This window comes from Podarcis liolepis (genome assembly GCF_965112155.1).
Source record: "Podarcis liolepis genome assembly, chromosome: 11".
Taxonomy (NCBI): domain Eukaryota; kingdom Metazoa; phylum Chordata; class Lepidosauria; order Squamata; family Lacertidae; genus Podarcis; species Podarcis liolepis.
In genome coordinates, this window is record NC_139565.1 from 58,672,202 (window position 1) to 58,692,412 (window position 20,211).

Here is a 20,211-nt window from a genome sequence, read left to right on the forward strand (position 1 = left end):
TATTTCACATCCCTCAACTCATGCTCAGCCACATGCAAGAAGGTGTGACTTCTCTCCTGCTTCATATCTCTCACCCACCAAGCTGCTATTTCTGTACATTCTGCCCTACAATGTTTAATCATGATTTAATTCCTGCTCTTTAAATAAAAATGAAAGAATTGCTTGGCAGAGGTTGAGAGGCCTCCCCTCACCCTCTCCCCAAGACAGCTGTTGAAATGCTTTGTGTGTGTGGAATTCAGGGAAGCACCTTGACCTTAAGATCCTGGCTGAAAACCTCACTATATCTTGCTCAGTGGAATGGACATCTCTGGATCACAATCAGGTCCCCAAAGTGTTAATTAGTGATGACTCCGCTACAAAAGGTCTGGAGGGCTCTTTCATAAACTCTTTGGTGGCTTAGATAGACATTCCCATAAATCAATATAAGAGCCAATATTTTTCTCCTTCCCAGATTCCCAGTCCCATTTGCTTGGTGGTTAGATGTTAAATATCAGAAACACAGTTGTGGTGAACCACTACTGATGTGGTTATCTGCTTATTTCATAAAGCATATACATCACAAAAAAACAACAACAACCTCAGAGCAGTTTACAAAAAAGAATAAAACAATAAAATGATCAGCAGAAACAGATAAATGCAACTGTCTAAAATGTTCGGTGAAAATTTAAATCAGGGAAACATTAAGAGCAGGCGACAACACGTGTCGACACTCTACATATCTGAGTAATGGTAAAGGGACCCCCGACCATTAGGTCCAGTCGTGGCTGACTCTGGGGTTGTGGCGCTCATCTCGCTTTATTGGCCAAGGGAGTCAGTGTTTGTCCGCAGACAGCTTCTGAGTCATGTGGCCAGCATGACTAAGCCGCTTCTGGCAAACCAGAGCTGCACATGGAAACGCTGTTTACCTTCCCGCTGGAGGTATTTATCTATTTGCACTTTGATGTGCTTTCGAACTGCTAGGTTGGCAGGAGCTGGGACCGAGCAATGGGAGCTCACCCCATCGTGGGGATTCGAACCACCGACCTTCTGATCGGCAAATCCTAGGCTCTGTGGTTTAACCCACAGCGCCACCACATCTGGGTAGGCTTGCTTAAACAAAAATGTTTTAAGCAGGCGTCAGGAAAAATACAGGGAAGGGGCCTGCCTGATATCAATATTGTCCAGTTCTGGGCACCACAATTCAAGAAGGACACTGACAAACTGGAACGTGTCCAGAGGAGGGCAACCAAAATGGTCAAAGGCCTGGAAATGATGCCTTATGAGGAACGGTTAAGGGAGCTGGGCATGTTTAGCCTGGAGAAGAGGAGGTTAAGGGGTGATCTGATAGCCATGTTCAAATATATAAAAAGATGTCACATAGAGGAGGGAGAAAGGTTGTTTTCTGCTGCTCCAGAGAAGTGGACACGGAGCAATGGATCCAAACTACAAGAAAGAAGATTCCACCTAAACATTAGGAAGAACTTCCTGACAGTAAGAGCTGTTCGACAGTGGAATTTGCTGCCAAGGAGTGTGGTGGAGTCTCCTACTTTGGAGGTCTTTAAGCAGAGGCTTGACACCCATATGTCAGGAGTGCTCTGATGGTGTTTCCTGCTTGGCAGGGGGTTGGACTCGATGGCCCTTGTGGTCTCTTCCAACTCTATGATTCTATGATTCTATGAATAGGCAGGGAGTTCAAAAGTGTAGGTGCTTCCACACTAAAAGGTTGATTTTTTTGCAAATGCAGAAGAAATACTATGTGGCACCCATAATAATTTCCATTCTATGTACCACAATGAAATTGCAGTCTGGCCTCCATCACATTGCTCAGCACTCTTGGGATCCAGACATTTGCCAGACATATATTGTTGAAGCACATTTTCTCTTTGTTTTCCACCACAATTTGCCCAAATCTGTCTCTTCTTAATTGTGACAGGAAGGGACCTGAGGCACAGCAGATAAATGTTCTTGGTCCTGTATGACCAGAAAGCAGAACTGTGATTTAAGGCCAGGCAACCCAGGCAAGTAAAGTCATACTTCATGTTACGTCCGCTTCATGTTACATTCTTTCAGGTTACATCCCACGGTGACCCGGAAGTACAGGAAAGGGTTACTTCCGGGTTTCACCACTCGAACATGCGCAGAAGCGCAAAATGACATCATGCACAGAGGCGGGGAATTGCAACCTGCGCATGTGCGATGCACTGCTGCGGGTTGCACTCTTTTCATGTTGCAAACGGACCTCGGGAACAGATCCCATTCACAACCAGGGGTACCACTGTACTTGGGACACTGAGCTTGGTGTGTATGTGTATCAGGCTTGGAGGGAGTCTGTCATGAACCATCCATTCATCCACCCTCTCAACAGCTGAATCCAGTAGCACCAAGGGGGGGACTTTGGTCTTTCAAATTCCAGTGGTGTGCTATGTTAGCCCAAAAATTGGTGCTCCCCGCTCTCTGCATCTCGCCTTCCGTTCTGCTCAAGTCCCAACGTCATAGCTGTGATGGTTCCTAGTCTCAGCACCCAGTGCTGAAGGGAACCAGTTACACTGCCCTAAATTCTCCTCTAGTAGCTGTCAGGAACTGTGCTGAAGAGGGCTGCACTGAGGAAGAATGGTGGGAGCCACCCCCTCTTGAATCTTCCCAGGAGCAAGAGGACAGTATAGATTTCGAATAGTGGTTTGCAGAGGGGCATAGTTCAGAAAGCAAAAGCTGGGAAATACTGGATAGGGAGCAGCTAGCAGAATAAACACTAGAAGAGAGAGAGTTAACAGATTCACAGTCTCTGGAAAGTATTCACTCCCCTTCCCCAAAGTCCCAGAGAGCTCAGAAAGTGTCAGAACAAAAAGCACAGAGGGTAAGGTAAAGGTAAAAGGGCCCCTGGCCATTAAGTCCAGTCGCGAACGACTCTGTGGTTGCCGCACTCATCTCACTTTACTGGCCGAGGGAGCTGGCGTTTGTTTACAGACAGCTTTTGGGTCATGGGGCCAGCATGATTAAGCCACTTCTGGCAAACCAGATCAGTGCACAGAAACGCCATTTACCTTCCCGCCGGAGCAGTACCTATTTATCTATTTGCACTTTGATGTGCTTTCGAACTGCTAGGTTGGCAGGAGCAGGGACCAAGCAATGGGAGTTCACCCTGTCATGGGGATTCGAATCACCAACCTTCTGATCAGCAAGCCCAAGAGGCTCAGTGGCTTAGACTACAGCGCCAGCCAGCGCAGAGGGTACAAGCTCAGATTACAAGACATAGGAGTGACATAGATTAATAGGGATGGAGTGGGGAGTGTCCCTTAATTGGGAGCACCGCCATTTCTAGGAGATGTGTTCTTTGTTCTCTCGCTGTGATTATTAAACTTTTCAACTGGTAAGCAGATTCCTTTTCCTTTGTTTTGCTTATCTACTGCCGTGGGGGGAGGAAGCCATTTCCCTGAAGCCTGACGGTAGTCCTAGAACTCATGGAAATCCAATGAGAGACATTGGAAGATTCAGGACAGGAAAATGAACTATTATTTTTTTGTGAACATCTGTCCATGTAGACAACTATTTTGGATCTGTTTTTGGATCTCAGGAATCCAGTAATAAAGTAGATAGTACTAGTATTGTATCTGCCAGGACCAGTCTTATGTCTGCCCACCCCTGTCTTAAATGTTCCTGTTCCAAACACCTGCCCAAGCTGTTTGTATGGGTAAGCTCTCTCTCTCTCTCTCTCTCTCTCTCTCTCTCTCTCTCTCTCTCTCGTGTGTCACACAGACACAGGATGGTGATCTGGCAGCATGGCTTTTGCCAGTGGTTCAGATTCCACTTTTGTAAACTTCCACCGAGCAAAGTTGCAAAAACTTGGAAACACTTCAGAGTTAAATTTATGCCTTCACTTAGTAGGGATTACAGCTCTGGAAATATATTTTTATATATACATGCTTATAAAATGTTGTGGCGCATTTATTACAGGAGATCTTTTCATTTCGGTAATTAGTACAAAGTTGCATCTCCTTAGACTTACCACTGTGCGCTGCGGCAGAGCGGGCCGTGATTCATGCTTTTTGTCATTTCCCCTAATGATGATTATAATTCATGACTTTGAATTTGGGCTTTACGAGGCCATACACTGTTGGCAATTTATCGATTGTGCCATTGCTATTATGCTACTGGAGAGCACCCATTTGTTCATATGCCCCCCCCCTTTTTTAGGCGAAAACTTATTTATCCGGGAACCCTGGTTAGCGCTTCAGCTTTGTAATTTCCATAATTACCTTTGAGGTCTTGCAAGAACATACTGTGTTGGATGGATCTTGGATGGGCATATGCAGGATCTTAAGAGGAGCCTTGCTGGATCAAACCAAACGTCCAATGAGTCCAGCTTATGATTCTCACAATGGCCAAACAAATGTGCAAATCGATCAATTTTGGGTCCCCCCCAATTTCTCATTCCCCCCCAACTTAAGAACATCCTGTGCTCACAGTAGCCAGCTAGATGCCTCTGGGGAACCTGCACTGGTGCCAACTCTATGGGGTCCTGGTTGCCTGGGCCCCCACCATTTTTTGAGGGGACTCAGCACCACACCGCATGGCTCTGACATGATAGATAGATAGATAGATAGATAGATGATAGATAGATAGCTAATTTATTACGGTCAGAGACCAGCTTATAAAACACACTTGGGGGTACAATCCCAGAAGGAAAACAAACATTTAAAACGATCCAGTTGTAGATAGGTAGCCGTGTTGGTCTGCCATAGTCAAAATAAAAAAATTCCTTCCAGTAGCACCTTAAAGACCAACTAAGTTAGTTCTTGGTATGAGCTTTCATGTGCATGCACACTTCTTCAGATATCTGTGTATCTGAAGAAGTGTGCATGCACACGAAAGCTCATACCAAGAACTAACTTAGTTGGTCTTTAAGGTGCTACTGGAAGGAATTTTTTTATTTAAAACGATGTACAACAATAAATTTAAAATGTATAAATGTGATAAGCGTATAGACACTTAAAACTTTCAGATAAGCAACCACAGAGAGATGACCAGAGTCACCCAAGGAACTGAGTTTGGGGATTTTCTTAACGAACTAGTTTGGGTTGGGGGATGGTCTGCACCTACAGATCTGTACACAGAATCTGGCGACCATCTGCGTCGTCTTCTGATCTTTGCCTAACAGGAAAAGGTCCAATTTTTGCTTTTCCGGGAGGTCAGCGAGCCTCACCAGTAGGGGATCAATGGTCTCACTACGTGCCTCTTCATAAAAGGGACATCTAAAGAACAAGTGCTCTGGGCTTCCTATCTCCCCCAGTGAACAGGCACAAAGTCTCTGAGCATATGGGACTTTTTTAAAGGATCCTTCCAGGACCGGCGAGGGCAGACCCAAGCTTCTGGCGGCTCTGACATGACATGCGGTTTCTTCATGATGTCACATTATGTCATGGGCGCCATTGGGCACCCATAAGCTAAGACCCAAATTGGTGCCCTTGAAACCTGCAAGTGGGACCCAAGCACAAAAGCCTTCTCCTCTCCTGTGGTTTCCAGCAGCTGGTATTCAAAAGCGCTACTGCCTCCAACCATGGGGACAAAGCACAGCTGTTATGGCTAGGAGTCATCAATAACCATGTACCCCGATGAATTTCTCCAATCCTTGTTTAAAGCCATCCAAGTTGGGGGTCATCAATGCCAGTTGTGGTAGCGAGTTCCACAGCTTAACTATGCAAACTAAATCAAATTCTCCCCATCCTTCCCATATTGAGCACTCTCAGGGGAGACTGAAATTCAAGCTTAGGGCATCTCATTATGTGAAGGAGTTTAGCCAGCCACTGAGATGCACACTAAAGGGTTGTTAAGGCAGCAGAGAGCATTGTTGGCTGCCCACTCTCCACCTTAGAGCAGATTTATGCCACAAGGTGCCATAGGAAGGCACTGGACATAGTAAAAGATCCATCGCATCCTGGTCACTGTCTCTTCGAGCTCTTGCCGTCGGGACGGAGATACAGGACGATGAAGACAAGAACGAGCCATCTTAAGAACAGCTTCTCCAGAGCGATCTCGGCCCTGAATGGGAAGCCCGGACTTTGAAAGTCATCTAATCTCCCTTGATGTATTATACTGTATTGTTTAATTAGTGTTTTTATGGAGCAGTCAAGTAATTTTGTTGTCCCCGAAGGGGGCAATGACAATAAAGATATTATTATTATTATTATTATTATTATTATTATTATTATTATTATTAAAAGACAGATACAACACCCCTCCCACCAAACTTCTAGCTCAATTCACATCTTACCTTAGATGCATGGGTGGAAGCTGTAGCTGAAGTGGAGTGGAATGCATGGGCTTTTCAGGAAAACATTCCCAGGTTCAGTCCCTGGAGTGTCCAGGTAGGGTTGGGGGATATAATAGCTTAATGATAGGGCTGTAGTTCAGTGGTAAAGGTCTCAGGTTCAGTCCATGGCATCTCCAGTTTGCTTTCGGTATGTTCCCTGCCTAAACCTTAAAGCCTCATGTCAGTCATGACAATGCTAAGTGGCTCCCCATTTGAGGAATGCTCTCCCCAGGGTGGCTGAGCTGGCACCTTCACGATGGTAAAAAGATAAAAGGTAAAGGACCCCTGGACGGTTAAGTGCAGTCAAAGGCAACTATGGGGTTGCAGCGCCCATCTTGCTTTCAGGCTGAGGGAGCCGGCGTTTGTCCACAGACAGCTTTCCAGGTCATGTGGCCAGCAGGACTAAACCACTTCTGGTGCAACAGAACACAGTGACGGAAACCAAATGCCGTTTACCTTCCCACTGCAGCAGTGCCTATTTATCTACTTGTACTGGTGTGCTTTTGAACTGCTAGGTTGGCAGGAGCTGGGACAGAGCAAAGGGAGCTCACCCCAACACGGGGAATCGAACCGCCAACCTACTGATTGACAAGCCCAAGAGGCTCAGTGGTTTAGACCACAGCGCCACCCACATTCCCCACCTTTAGGCACCAGAGGAAAACATTCCTCTTCATCCCAGGCCTTTGACTGATTACCATTCCTTTTAAATGTGTTTCCAGGAGGAGATGCCAAGAGCAGGGTTCCTGGTTTGTTTTGTTCTTGTTTTTATTAATTATTTGGGGGGGGGTCTTGTATTTTTATGCTGTGAACTGCCCTGTGATCTGCGAAGGAAGGGAAGCATACAAATTCAACAAATAATCAAATAATAATAAATAGATGGGCCTGCTCCTTAAGTTTCCATGTTGTTCCTCCACCACCCGTTTTGCACCCTGCCTGGCAGAACTAGATCCATCCCACTCCCTCGCCTTCCTCCTCCTCCTGTTCCCAGCACCAGACAAGAGTCCCGCTCTGTTTTGCTTCAAATTCTGCACCTGCTCATCAACCCTTCCCCACGATTCGCAAAACTGGAAGAGAATATGCAAAAGTCTATAAATCGCAAAAAAACAAATTATGCAAATGTGCTTTATTTGCATAATGTATACCAATCACCAATTTCAGCTTTTCTTGGCACTGAATCTGGCTCACATGGGTGGGATGTGGGAGGAGGGGGGAACGATAGAAGAAACTCCATCTATTGTGCAGCACAGACTACATATGGTCCTGTCAATGGGAGTCATGAGTAAAATCCATCCTTCCAGGATCTTCTTTTTAAAAAGAGCTCATTGTCTCTTAGACCCACAAAAAAGGCCCTTTTTATAAATAAAAAAAGATGCTCTCAGCCAACAGATGTTGGGGATGAAAAACCGCTAAGGTGATAGGAAATTAATTATTTATTTATGGGACCACCATCTGTTCTATGTAGGATTCTTGCATGCAGAAGAAACTCTCTTTTTTTGACTAGACAGCCTTAAAAGGATTAAAGAAGAAGAAGCTTACACCAGTTTTGCATCTTTCTTAATAGTCTGCAGTCAAATCAGTGACAAGTGTGTGAATCAAGCTCGGAATATTTGATCCATTTAGAGACATTGCCAGGTTTTCCCTCCCACGTGAGCTTTGCTTTTTCTTGAGAATCAGGCAAAGCCACAGAGAACATTGGCTGCCTCCGTCCTCTGCCGCCCACTCCATTCATGCATGTTTGTGGATGAAACCCTGCCTCAGTCCTTCTTGAGGTCATGGGAAGATTTCTAAGTTAAAGCAGGGTGCTTTTCAACCAAGTCAAGCAGAGCGGGTAGCCTTGTAGTAGAAACCACTGACTTACCTGAGAGCAGCCATCTTTCCCTGTGTGAGTCCTTGGCCACATTTGTTGTTGTTTAGTTGTTTAGTCATGCCCGACTCTTCGTGACCCCATGGACCAGAGCACACCAGGCACTCCTGTCTTCCACTGCCTCCCGCAGTTTGGTCAAACTCATGCTGGTAGCTTTGAGAACACTATCCAACCATCTCATCCTCTGTCGCCCCCTTCTCCTTGTGCCCTCCATCTTTCATGGAGTCTTCTCACCTCATGAGGTGGCCAAAGTATTGGAGCCTCAGCTTCAGGATCTGTCCTTCCAGTAAGCACTCAGGGCTGATTTCCTTCAGAATGGATTGGTTTGATCTTCTTGCAGTCCATGGGACTCTCAAGAGTCTCCTCCAGCACCGGAATTCAAAAGCATCAATTCTTCGGCGATCAGCCTTCTTTATGGTCCAACTCTCACTTTCGTACATCACTACTGGGAAACCATATTAACACCATACATTTAAAGAACTAGGATATCGCTTGTAACAGGCACACCTTCACCCAAAGGATTGTGGGATACATAGTTTGTTAAGGGTGCAGAGTTGTTAAAGGTAAAGGGACCCCTGACCATTAGGTCCAGTCGTGGCCGACTCTGGGGTTGCGGCTCTCATCTCGCTTTATTGGCCGAGGGAGCTGGCTTACAACTTCCAGGTCATGTGGCCAGCATGACTAAGCCACTTCTGGTGAACCAGAGCAGCGTACGGAAACACCGTTTACCTTCCCGCAGGAGCGGTACCTATTTATCTACTTGCACTTTAAGGAGCTTTCGAACTGCTAGGTTGGCAGGAGCCGGGACCGAGCAACGGGAGCTCACCCCGTCATGGGGATTCGAACCGCTGACCTTCTGATCGGCAAGTCCTAGGCTCTGTGGTTTAACCAGAGTTGTTAGGAGACCCCTATTCCTCTTGCACAGCTACTATTCCCAGAGAGGTTTAACAGTGATATCAGTGCCTTAAATTCATGGTATGAATGTGGCCAAGGACTGACACAGAGAACGAAGGCCACTCTTTCTGTTACAACCCTACCAACTCTCTTTTACACAGAGTGATTTAATAGCCAATCCCTCTTCATGGGGAACTCTGGAAATAAGGGGCTCCTAACAACTCTCAGTATCCTGAACAAACCACAGCCCCTAGAATTCTTCAGGAAAGCAGTGACTGTTATATCATAGTGCTTTAAATGCATGGTGCGAATGTTTCCTTGGTGGGGGTTTGTATGGAGCCAGAACCACCCAACCCCAACAAAATGTCTGAGAACGCAGCTCAAATTATAACTCAACCACCATGTCAAGAGACAGAGGGAGGAAGAGAGAGAAATGATAGGACAAAGAGAAAGCGAGAGTGAAAAGGAAATGGGTGACTCTTTTTGACCTGCTAGTGGTATGCAGTGCCAATTACTTTCCACCATTAGAACGTGGTCCTCAGTTTCAAGTAAGGTTGCCCACCCCTACTGACAAAATAAAAAATATTCCTTCTAGTAGCACCTTAAAGACCAACTAAGTTAGTTCTTGGTATGAGCTTTCGTGTGCATGCACACTTCTTCAGATACACACTTCTTCAGATACACATCCTGATGCTGTCCTTGTTATTTTTCAAATGCTTTCCCAAGACTCTCAAGCCTGACTTGGGTTAGGAGAGAGTTGAGCGGTTAGAATGGAGCTGAGTCAGGAATGCATTTTTGCAAAGTAGGGCTTCAAGAGATTCTCAAAGGAGGAGAAGGAGATGAAGAAGTTATTCCATGCATGGTGGATGAACAAGGTGGGCGATAGGGAGAGGGTTTCAGTGCTTGCCTCCCCCTTTTCTAATAAGGGAAAATTAGGATGTGTTGAGGAGATATGTCCAATAGAAGACTTGAAAGTCTAATGTGCTGGAAGAGAAAAGGGCATGGACTGACACCAAGTAAAGGCCAGGCACTTAGGGATTTTAGAGGGAAATTCTTCACGTTGACGGTAATTGATTTCTGAAATGGACAAAGAGAGCCAGCATGCTGGCAACAAATTTAGCAAGCATTTAGAAGGAGAGGCTTAGAACGGGAGAAAGGTTGTAGTTGATATAGAAATGGAGCTCTTTCTGCAACTGGGTGGGGGGAAATGAACTAGTGGTGAAGATAAGATACTGGGTAAGATCTGCTAAATGTAAGAGACATTTGGGAAACTGCAAAATCACATTAGGTTGATTGGCTAATTGCCTGGGGGTCAGGGTCCCAGCAGCAGCAAAGAAGCTGAGACAGAGAGGCAGGAGTGGGTGGGCTTGTTGTGTATGGATGGTCAGATCTATCAATTTCAGTTTCTTGTGTTATTCCAGTTTAAATTCAGGTCTGCACAGTTTCTCATCAGTGCATTCATTTTTAAAGTTCTCCTGAAAATTCATCGACATTTCAATATAAATTTCTCCTAATATGCACAGGTTTTATGCAGGTTTTCCAAATGCAATGCATTTTGGTATGCTATTTTCATTAAGACATGCACACTTTCATAGATCCTTTTTTGTCCACATGACTTGGCCGGAGAACTACATTGTATAATTTGGAGAAGCACAATTTTCAAAGGATGGCTGTGTTTCAGTTCATGCATTGTTTTGAAAAGTGCAAATTGGATAGGTTCATCTTTAAATGTGAAACACATCCCATTTTCTCCCATCCCCAGGCTCTGGCTAGGATCTGTGACACTGACACAATAAGCAAGCAGCATTGGATAGGGACAAGCTTGGTGCAAAAGTGATGGAGATGCTTCTGTGCTTTCTCCAGAAGCCAAGGCAGCTGACAGAGAAAAGTCAGAAGCTGGAAAACAGGGGACAACTTGGGAACTATAGATAGAGGCACTGGAATGGATAGGAAGAAATCTATTCAGCTTTGCTCTGAGATGGAGAACTGGGGAGATGGAAAAGAATTAAAGGGGCTTTCTAATCTCATTCCTTCCACCAATGGACATAGAGAACAGCTGGAGCAAACCAATGAGTGAGACAATATTTGCAAACAGTCCTAGCTGCTTCTTCCTGTTAGCCACTGGTTTGCTGGCAGATTATTGCTGTGCAATAATCAAGCACATGATTTATAAGCAAAAGTTTCCAGGTCCAAATCCCTGACATTTCATTGGTCCACACATATAGCCATGCATATGCTCCACCACTGTGCTTTGGCCCTGTGGTGATCACACAGGGTCCCCGGACGTTTGACGGTCTATTGATCCCTGTGCCACCACTGTGCTCGCTTCCCCGCTGCCTCCAACCCATTACTCTCGGGTAAAACACTGAGACCAGACAGTTATTAAAATTGAACCAAATAAACAAGTTTATTTTGTAAGCGTTAACAGGTTTATGGTTTCTCAGATAAAATTCTTGTCAGTTTCTTAACTTTAGTTTCTTTACCAGCCTGTACCTTCCTAATACCTTCTGACTAATTATCTCAACTGTTTGACTGACTCCTCTTAACAGATTCTCTCACTCTCTCACATCAGACTAACCCAAACCACAGACTTATCCTCTCCTTCTCTTCTCTAATTCCAGACTGACTTCTTAACAACTCTAACTCTAACTCTAACTCTAACAACTCCTCCCCTTGGGTTCCTATTGGTTAGGCATTTTACAATTAGTTAGCCCTTTCCTTATGAACCCAGTATGATGTCACACACCTAGGAGGGCAAACGCCACAGGCCCTTTCCCTGTTTTTCCACATAAGGCTTCAGATAGGTCTGTTTGGCTTTCTGGCATGGGCAGCATTGTAGGTGGGCCCTCACGCCACTCCCATGAACCAGCATATGGTAGGCTGGATCATCCCCTGCTGCTGAAATTGACCAATGGCAGCAGGGCCTTGTGGGCATTCCTCTTGGTGCAGAATCAACTACCCAATGGTGGCACCTGACCCCACCCCCAGGACCAAGATAAAATGTGACCTGCCAGGCCACTCGGAATGCTGAGATGGATAGACCAATGGTCTGACTTGCTCTGAGGTAGCATCCTGTGTTCCAAACACCAAGGACTCTGCTGGAGGAAACTACCGCATTTTTCGCCCTATAGGACGCACTTTTTCCCCTCCAAAAATGAAGGGGAAATCTGGGTGCGTCCTATGGGGCGAATGCAGGCTTTCGCTGAAGCTTGGAGAGCGAGAGGGGTCGGTGCGCACCGACCCCTCTCGCTCTCCAGGCTTCAGGAAGACATCCGCAGCCTAGGCAGCCCTGCGGGAGTTCCCGCAGGGCTGTCTAGGCTGCGGATAGTAGTCTGCTTCCCGGAGCGCCGGGCGCGCTGAAAGCAGAGCTTCCGGCGCTTCAGGAACACACCTGCAGCCTAGGCAGTCCTGCGGGAGGTCCCGCAGGGCTGTCTAGGCTGCGGATAGCAGCCTGCTTCCTGGAGCGCCGGGCACCCTGAAAGCAGAGCGCTCGGCGCTTCGGGAACACCTCCGCAGCCTAGGCAGCCCTGCAGGAGTTCCCCGCAGGGCTCCCCATGCTGCGGATAGCAGCTTGCCACCCGACGGGCAGGGCGCCCTGAAGCAGAGCACCCCTCACGCCGGGCAGACATCGGCCAGCCCCACAAGTTTGGGGGACAGCAGGGAGGCGCAGCGCCGCCATCCCGCTGTTCCTCGACCTGGTTCGGTTTCCCCAACCTGCTTTTGGGGGGGAAATAAAGGAATTTTTTTTTCTTTATTCCCCCCCCCCCCAAAAAAAAACTAGGTGCTTCCTATGGGACGGAGCGTCCTATGGGATGAAAAATACGGTAATATCCACCTAGTCCATCATTGTTCATCCTGCAGTGACTACACTGATGCCTTCAGAGAAGCCCCAAAAGAAGGACAGGAAGCCTTCCCCACTGGTACCATAGAACCAAAGACTCATAGAAGTGGAATGAACCCCAAGTGTCATCTGGTCCAACATCCTGCAATGCAGGAATCACAGCTAAAGAATCCCCGACAGATGGCCATCCAAACTCTGTTTATAAACCTCCAAGGAAGCATAGTTCACCACTTCCCAAGGTCCGTTCCATTGTTGAACAGCTCTTACCGCCAGAAAGTTCATCATAATATGCCATCATTATTAGGAATAGAGAGCAATTGGCTGTTAGAAACTCGGAGGTATCAATCATCCTAGAATTTCACAGTGGGAGTGTTTGGTGCATAGGTCTAGAAAACTGGGGACAGGAGAGTTAGAATTATGTGCAATCCCAAGGGAGGGAAGGCGCATCATGTTCATATCAGGCAAGATAAATGCACAGTATCCCATTAGATTAAAGAGCTGTCAAAGCAGGTTGGTCGATCCTGTTGTGTGACAGTCGTGACCCACCCCTTTGCTAGGAAAAGGTTGTCAGAGAACAAACCACACAGGTATATGAGCCCTGTTTATAGGCAAAGGTAATGCCAGGAAAGTGTGTTCTGATAAGATATTAGAGTTACAAACATCATTCAAACTTGCTCTGTAATAAATCCCACGTCTGGCTGAATTTTCTATAATTTTATTGGCAGGTTCTCCCTTCAGGGCTTGTTTATAAGATCAGTTATATCTAAGCTGCATTTGCAGCTCACTCTTTTCCTAAATTAACAAACCACTGGTCAGCAGATGGAAAAGAAGACAGCAGTTGAGAATGTCCCACATAAATTTCCAGGCTCCAGTATGAATCCTACCCGAAGGGGCGGTTAATTTGTAGCGTGGGGAGAAGAGACTGGAGCTGAGTTTCCCGTTATTCTGATAACATCTAGACTGGGATGCTTTCAGGCAGAGATATTCAATGTGGTGCTTTCCAAAGGTGGTTGGACTACAGCTCCCATCATCCCTGGCCATTGGCCATATTTATTGGGGTGGATCCTTGTTTCTTATGGAGCTGCCTATACAGTGGTGCCTCGCAAGACGAAAAGAATCCGTTCTGTGATTCTCTTCGTCTAGCGGTTTTTTCGTCTTGCGAAGCAAGCCCACTGACGGATTAGCGGATTAGCTCTATTAGCGCTATTAGCCGCTTTTAGCGGCTTTTAGCGGCTTATCAGCTTATCGGATCAGCTGATAAGCGGCTTAGCGGCTTAGAAAAAGGGGGGGAGGAAAAAAACCCCGCAGGAACTGGCAAGACGTTTTTGTCTTGCGAAGCAAGCCCATAGGAGATTCGTTTTGCGGAAACGTCTAGCAGGTTTTCCGTCTTGCGAGGCATTCGTCTTGCGGGGCACCACTGTAAAACCTTTTGGAAATTTAAGTTGGTTCCAAATACCATAAACTAGTGCTGTGCCAAAAGAGAAAAGCACATCTGCCTTGAAAAATAAATAAATCTCCAACTGTTAAAGAGGAAAATTCAAAAATTCAAAAATCACCAAAGGGAAAGAAAAATAGTTGCTGAAATTCTCGTGGGCAGGATGCATGAAGATATAAGAAAAGTTTGCTGGATCAGACTAATGGTCCATTTAGTCCCGGTCCACCAGTGGCCTACCAGATGCCTGTGGGAAGCCAGCAAGCAAGACCTGGGTACCACAGTATTCTGCCCATTTGTGATTCCAAGCAACTGGTATTCAGAAGCTCTGGCAGCAGATGCAGAACATGGCCTTCATGGCTAGTAGCCAATGATAGCTTTATGCTCCATGAATTTGTCCAATTTTAATGTCACCGACATTTGTGGGCGTTATTAAACCTTGTGGGAGCAAGTTCCAGAGTTCAGTGATGCGCTGTGTTGAGTTTGCCCTGAGGGATAGCTCCGTTGGTAGAGCATAAGACTCTTAATCTTAGGCTTGTGGGTTCAAGCCCCACAATGAGCTAAAGATTCCTGCAATGTGGTGTCCCTATTTCCATCCCAAAAAATATTGGAGGGTAGGCTGCACTGTATTCCTGGGTGCCCAAACTTCGGTCAAAGCCCCAAGAAAGATATCCATTAAGTAAGGTAAAGGTAAAGGGACCCCTGACCATTAGGTCCAGTCGTGACCGACTCTGGGGTTGTGGCGCTCATCTCGCTCTATAGGCCGAGGGAGCCAGCATACATCTTCCGGGTCATGTGGCCAGCATGAGTAAGCCGCTTCTGGCGAACCAGAGCAGCGCACGAAAACACCGTTTACCTTCCCGCCGGAGCGGTACCTATTTATCTACTTGCACTTTTATGTGCTTTCAAACTGCTAGGTTGGCAGGAACAGGGACCGAACAACAGGAGATCACCCCGTCACGGGGATTCGAACCGCTGACCTTCTGATCTGCAAGTCCTAGGCTCTGTGGATTAACCCACAGCGCCACCCGCATCTCTAAGTAAATGGGTCTTTTTTTTTGAGTCAGGAAATATGGGCAGGCAGGGAGGCTGCAGATAACACGCACAAACCACTCTTAGCCACGTTGAAAGCCCCAAACACCTCACCCACTGAAATTCTAAAATGATTGGAGAATGAGTCCGAAAAGCAGAACCCTGTTTCACACCACTAGTATAAATTTGAGCCCTATTCATTCAAGAATTGAGCCTCCCCATTGTCAATCATCGTGGGGCCTATGATCAGCAGATGAGGCATCATCAGTGGTGCCTCCACTGAGGGATGCTCAGTTGGCATGCATCCTTGACTGCCCAGCACATATAACTGGTATATCCCATAGCCATTCAGTCATTCAACCCTTCTACACCATATCTATTAAAATGCTCAGGATGGTTTGCAATGAAATCATGTCTGCCAATTCACCTTGAACAGTCTTTTTTTGGTCATCCATTTATGCACATCCATCTACAAACATTGTCATATACCTATATTATCTATATCTATTCATTCAGCCTAGGTTGTTTGCTAGGAAGACCTTTAAAAGTGTGGCTGGAATATGTATACATATGAAAACAGAGATTACTAATAAAATGTCGGCATCATGTTTTCCTCTGTTTTATTAAGCAGCCTTGCAATGTAATCATTTCTTCTTCCATGTGCTGGGTTGAACCAGAGAAGCTTGACTTCCCTCCCTCCACCCCCCACCCAAATACTTTTCTTTTTTTTTAAGAAACCCTATTGTATAAAAATTTAATGAAGGCAAAGACCTTGAAAGTGTCATCGGCAATGCAAGCCAAATGCACATTTCTTTTGATAGAGTATGCAGAATAAAATGGCTAGCAGTTAAAATCCAGTGGAACGGCAATAATGCGAGCTTGTAATTCTATTTCTCATTCCCCTGATTACTGTCTGATGTTTTTGTTTATCACTGAATCACACGCCGGTCCCTTCATTTGCAGCCCCGTCGTGGGCAAACAACTCACGTTCCATCATGAAAAACACAAAAGGCCAGGAGAATAAATTGAACAACGTCCCCTCTTCCGCTACTTAAGGCTGCAATGATTCCAACTTTTTTATCCATTCCTCTCCCCTTCCCCTCCCTTCTCAGCCCAATACAAATGCCATTATTTTAAGAATTGGAGAGTCTAATCCTTCCTAAATTACATTAAAGCACCTGTTTTCTGCCATTTTTCTTTTCTTTCTTTTTTTCCAGGGGTTCATACGAACATTCCTTGTTTAAATTAACGAGCTTCTGCAGAATTTGCCTTGTGGGAACTGAGGATGTAATTAAGGTTAGCAGCACATGTGCTTGTCTTAGTCAATGTTGGGCAGAGTGGTGTGTTGGTTGAAACATCTGAAATTGCATCTATTTAATTACTGGCACATTGAGGTCTGGTTCACACATGCATGTATGATCCTATGATCCTCAGAGTAGAGCCACATAAATGAATGAAGATGAAGTTGTTATACTGCTCTGTTCTGCCTTGGTCAGACCACACCTGGAATAATGTCTCCAGTCCTGGGTGCCATAATTTAAGAAGTATATGGACAAACCGATATGTGTGCAGAGGAGGGAAACCAAGATGATCAAGGGTTTGGAAACCAAGCCTTATGAAGAATGGTCAAGGGAGTTGGGTATGTTCAGCCTGAAAAAGAGAAGATTGAGAAGAGATATGATAGCCATCTTCAAATATCTAAAGGGCTATCACACGGAAGAGGGAACAGGCTTGTTTTCTCCTGCTCTGGACCCAAACCAATGGGTTCAAGCTGCAAGAAAGGCGATTCAAACTCAAACATCAGGAAGAACTTTCTGACAGTAAGAAATGTTTGACAGTGGAACACTCTCCCTCTGGAGGTTGTGGACTCTCTTTCCTCAGAGGTTTTTAAAGCAGAGGTTGGATGGCCATCTGTCGTGGATGCTTTGGTTGAGATTCCTGCATTGCAGGGGGTTGTATAAATGACACTCAGCTTCCCTTCCAACTCTACAATTCCATGCTGCTATATTTCTGTGGCTGCATTTAAATCATGGTTACCTGCCATCTACAAATTAGTAGATGCATATGTTATGCAATTCTGCCTCTGTCTGTCTGTCTGTCTGTCTGTCTGTCTGTCTGTCTGTCTCTGTGTGTTTGTGTGTTTGTGTGTGTCTCTGTGTGTGGTGATGCATAAATGACCAGCTCCTACATCTGACTGCCTTGAATTGGCCAGCATCTGCCCTGTTCAAAACCTTGATGGGAAACCACTGGAACGACCAGTCCTTTAAAGCCAACTTCAAGAGATATTTAAATCTGCAGTCTATGCCCAACACTTAACTCAAGCGCAGAGACTTGCTCTGTAGCTGAGGGCGATGTAAAACGAGAAGATATGCATGACATGAAAAGTTGTAACATACTTTCTTCTCCTTCTTCTTCTTCTCTCTCTCTCTCCCCCCCCCACCCCCCGACCCTTACATGAAGAATTTATCTTCTCAGTCACGCTCGGTATCATTTTTCACAAATGAATGGCTTTCTCCTATTTATGCGCTGTGCTGTTTCTGGCTATCAAAATGAATAATGCTTTGGGAGAAATGTTATATTAAAAAGAAGAGAAAGGGAGAGAAAAGAGAGGGCAGGTTGCTTCTAAGTGGGAGGGGGATAAGGGTGTTGTTGTTTCTAAGTCCAAATTTAACCTGTTTGTGTCTTGGGCCATGTTGATGCCACATTTCCCAAGAGGTGGTTGTTTTTAAAAATCACCATTGGTTTCCATTCTCATTCAAATTAAACCAGTTCAATTCAATTAAATTAAAACCTCTATTTCGTGCAGTGGTATTGACTCCAGCATAAAGACCACATCCCCATTGATGGCTGGATTCCCTTGCCTTGATAGCTCAGTGAAAACCACACCACTGATGTGGCACCAAGTTATTGGCATATTCCTTTTTTAAATAAAGTTTTATTAAAACTTTTCATGTTACCTTTTAAAAAAATACCAAACTAAACTACGGTAATCTAAACAAAAACAAAAAAGAAGGAAAAAAAAGAGGGAGAGAGGAAAAAAGAAGAAAAGTAAAGAGCTAAATGAATACAGAGTCCTCTCTCACAGATATATCCTAACTTTTATCCCATACAGAGAAGGATGTACTTCACGCATCCCCAGCCTTCGGCCTTCCAGATGTCTTGGACTACAATTCCTGTGGGAATGTTCAGGGAGCCGGGAGAGGATATATTGTTTAATTATATCCTTTCCAACTTGCATTAACAAGTTCTATAATTTAGCAGAGTAACATTCCCCTTTTAAACTTACACAGCGGATAACTTGTTGCCAGGCTTGTTTAAGCCTCTAAAATAAGTTTCCTGGTAATTCTCCTTTAAAAAGGTAAAGGGACCCCTGACCATTAGGTCCAGTCGTGACCGGCTCTGGGGTTGCGGCACTCATCTCACTTTATTGGCCGAGGGAGCCGGCGTACAGCTTCTGGGTCTTGTGGCCAGCATGACTAAGCTGCTTTTGGTGAACCAGAGCAGTGCACGGAAATGCAGTTTACCTTCCCACCAGAGCGGTACCTATTTATCTACTTGCACGTCATGCTTTAGAACTGCTAGGTTGGCAGGAGCAGGGACCGAGTAACGGGAGCTCACCCCATCGCAGGGATTTGAACCGCCAACCGTCTGATCAGCAAGTCCTAGGCTCTGTGGTTTAACCCACAACGTCACCCGCGTCCCTTTTTTCCCTCCTAAAAAAGAATAGACAATACACCGTCTTGTATAAAAGTATAAAAATAGTTTCTTCTGTTCACAAATGGATCCCAGAAGGCAGACTTAAGTTACAAAATATATACAAAAATGGAATCTATCCCATAAGGAGATAGTTCATTTGTCCTCTCTTGGCTGTAAGCCAAGACAGCATCTCAGGCTGATGCTTCTTTGATGAAAGCAAAATAGAGAAGAGATAGATGTGGTGGCTAGTCCTGTGCTTTTGTTACCTGCATAGGTAAAGTCATGCCCACCTCTGGTCACATGTAGAGGAAGCTTGTCCCAGCACAGGAGGAAACAGGAAGTTTATCAAAGCTGGACAAACATCCCTCTTCATATCTAAACATGTCCACTCTAGGAATGTTGTATTTGACTGCTCTGTGTTTCACACACCACAGGTCCCATCATCCCTGACCACTGGTCCTGTTAGCTAGGGGTCATGAGAGTTGTAGGCCAGAACATCTGGAGGGTCGCAGGTTGGGGATGCCTGATGTACTCACTCATCTCTCACCTGGGGCCATTTGCCTCCCCCCATCACTTACCCTGGGAGAGCTCCCCTTCCCCCCCCTCACATGTGGGCTTTCACTACCTGTCTGTCATCTTCATCTTCATCTGTATGCAATTCTTACCAAAATACAGCGAGAGAGAATATTAAGAAAGTAGTAAGTGAATTCAAAAAAATATTTTTTTTAATTATGGTGTTGGAGGAGACTCTTGAGAGTCCCATGGACTGCAAGAAGATCAAATCTATCCATTCTGAAGGAAATCAGCCCTGAGTGCTCACTGGAAGGACAAATCCTGAAGCTGAGGCTCCAATACTTTGGCCACCTCATGAGAAGAGAAGACTCCCTGGAAAAGACCCTGATGTTGGGAAAGATGGAGGGCACAAGGAGAAGGGGACGACAGAGGACGAGATGGTTGGACAGTGTTCTCGAAGCTACCAACATAAGTTTGACCAAACTGCGGGAGGCAGTGGAAGACAGGAGTGCCTGGCGTGCTCTGGTCCATGGGGTCACGAAGAGTCGGACACGACTAAACGACTAAACAACAACAACAGTAATTGAATAAAGAGAAAAAAGGGAAGTAAGGGGGGGGGAGGAAAATACTGTAGGTCTAAAACAGATAAAAGT

General features: G+C 45.5%; 1 protein-coding gene across 1 annotated transcript in view; it reads left to right on the forward strand.

The window, feature by feature from the left end:
* The window catches only part of RIT2 (Ras like without CAAX 2), a 272,498-nt gene extending 254,739 nt beyond the window's left edge, over positions 1-17,759 (forward strand). Inside the window, exon 5 of the mRNA XM_083466310.1 lies at positions 17,531-17,759. Coding sequence (XP_083322436.1) covers positions 17,531-17,665 — 135 coding nt within the window. The 3' untranslated portion in view covers positions 17,666-17,759. The remainder of the gene's footprint in view (positions 1-17,530) is intronic.
* The last annotated feature ends 2,452 nt before the right edge of the window (positions 17,760-20,211 follow it).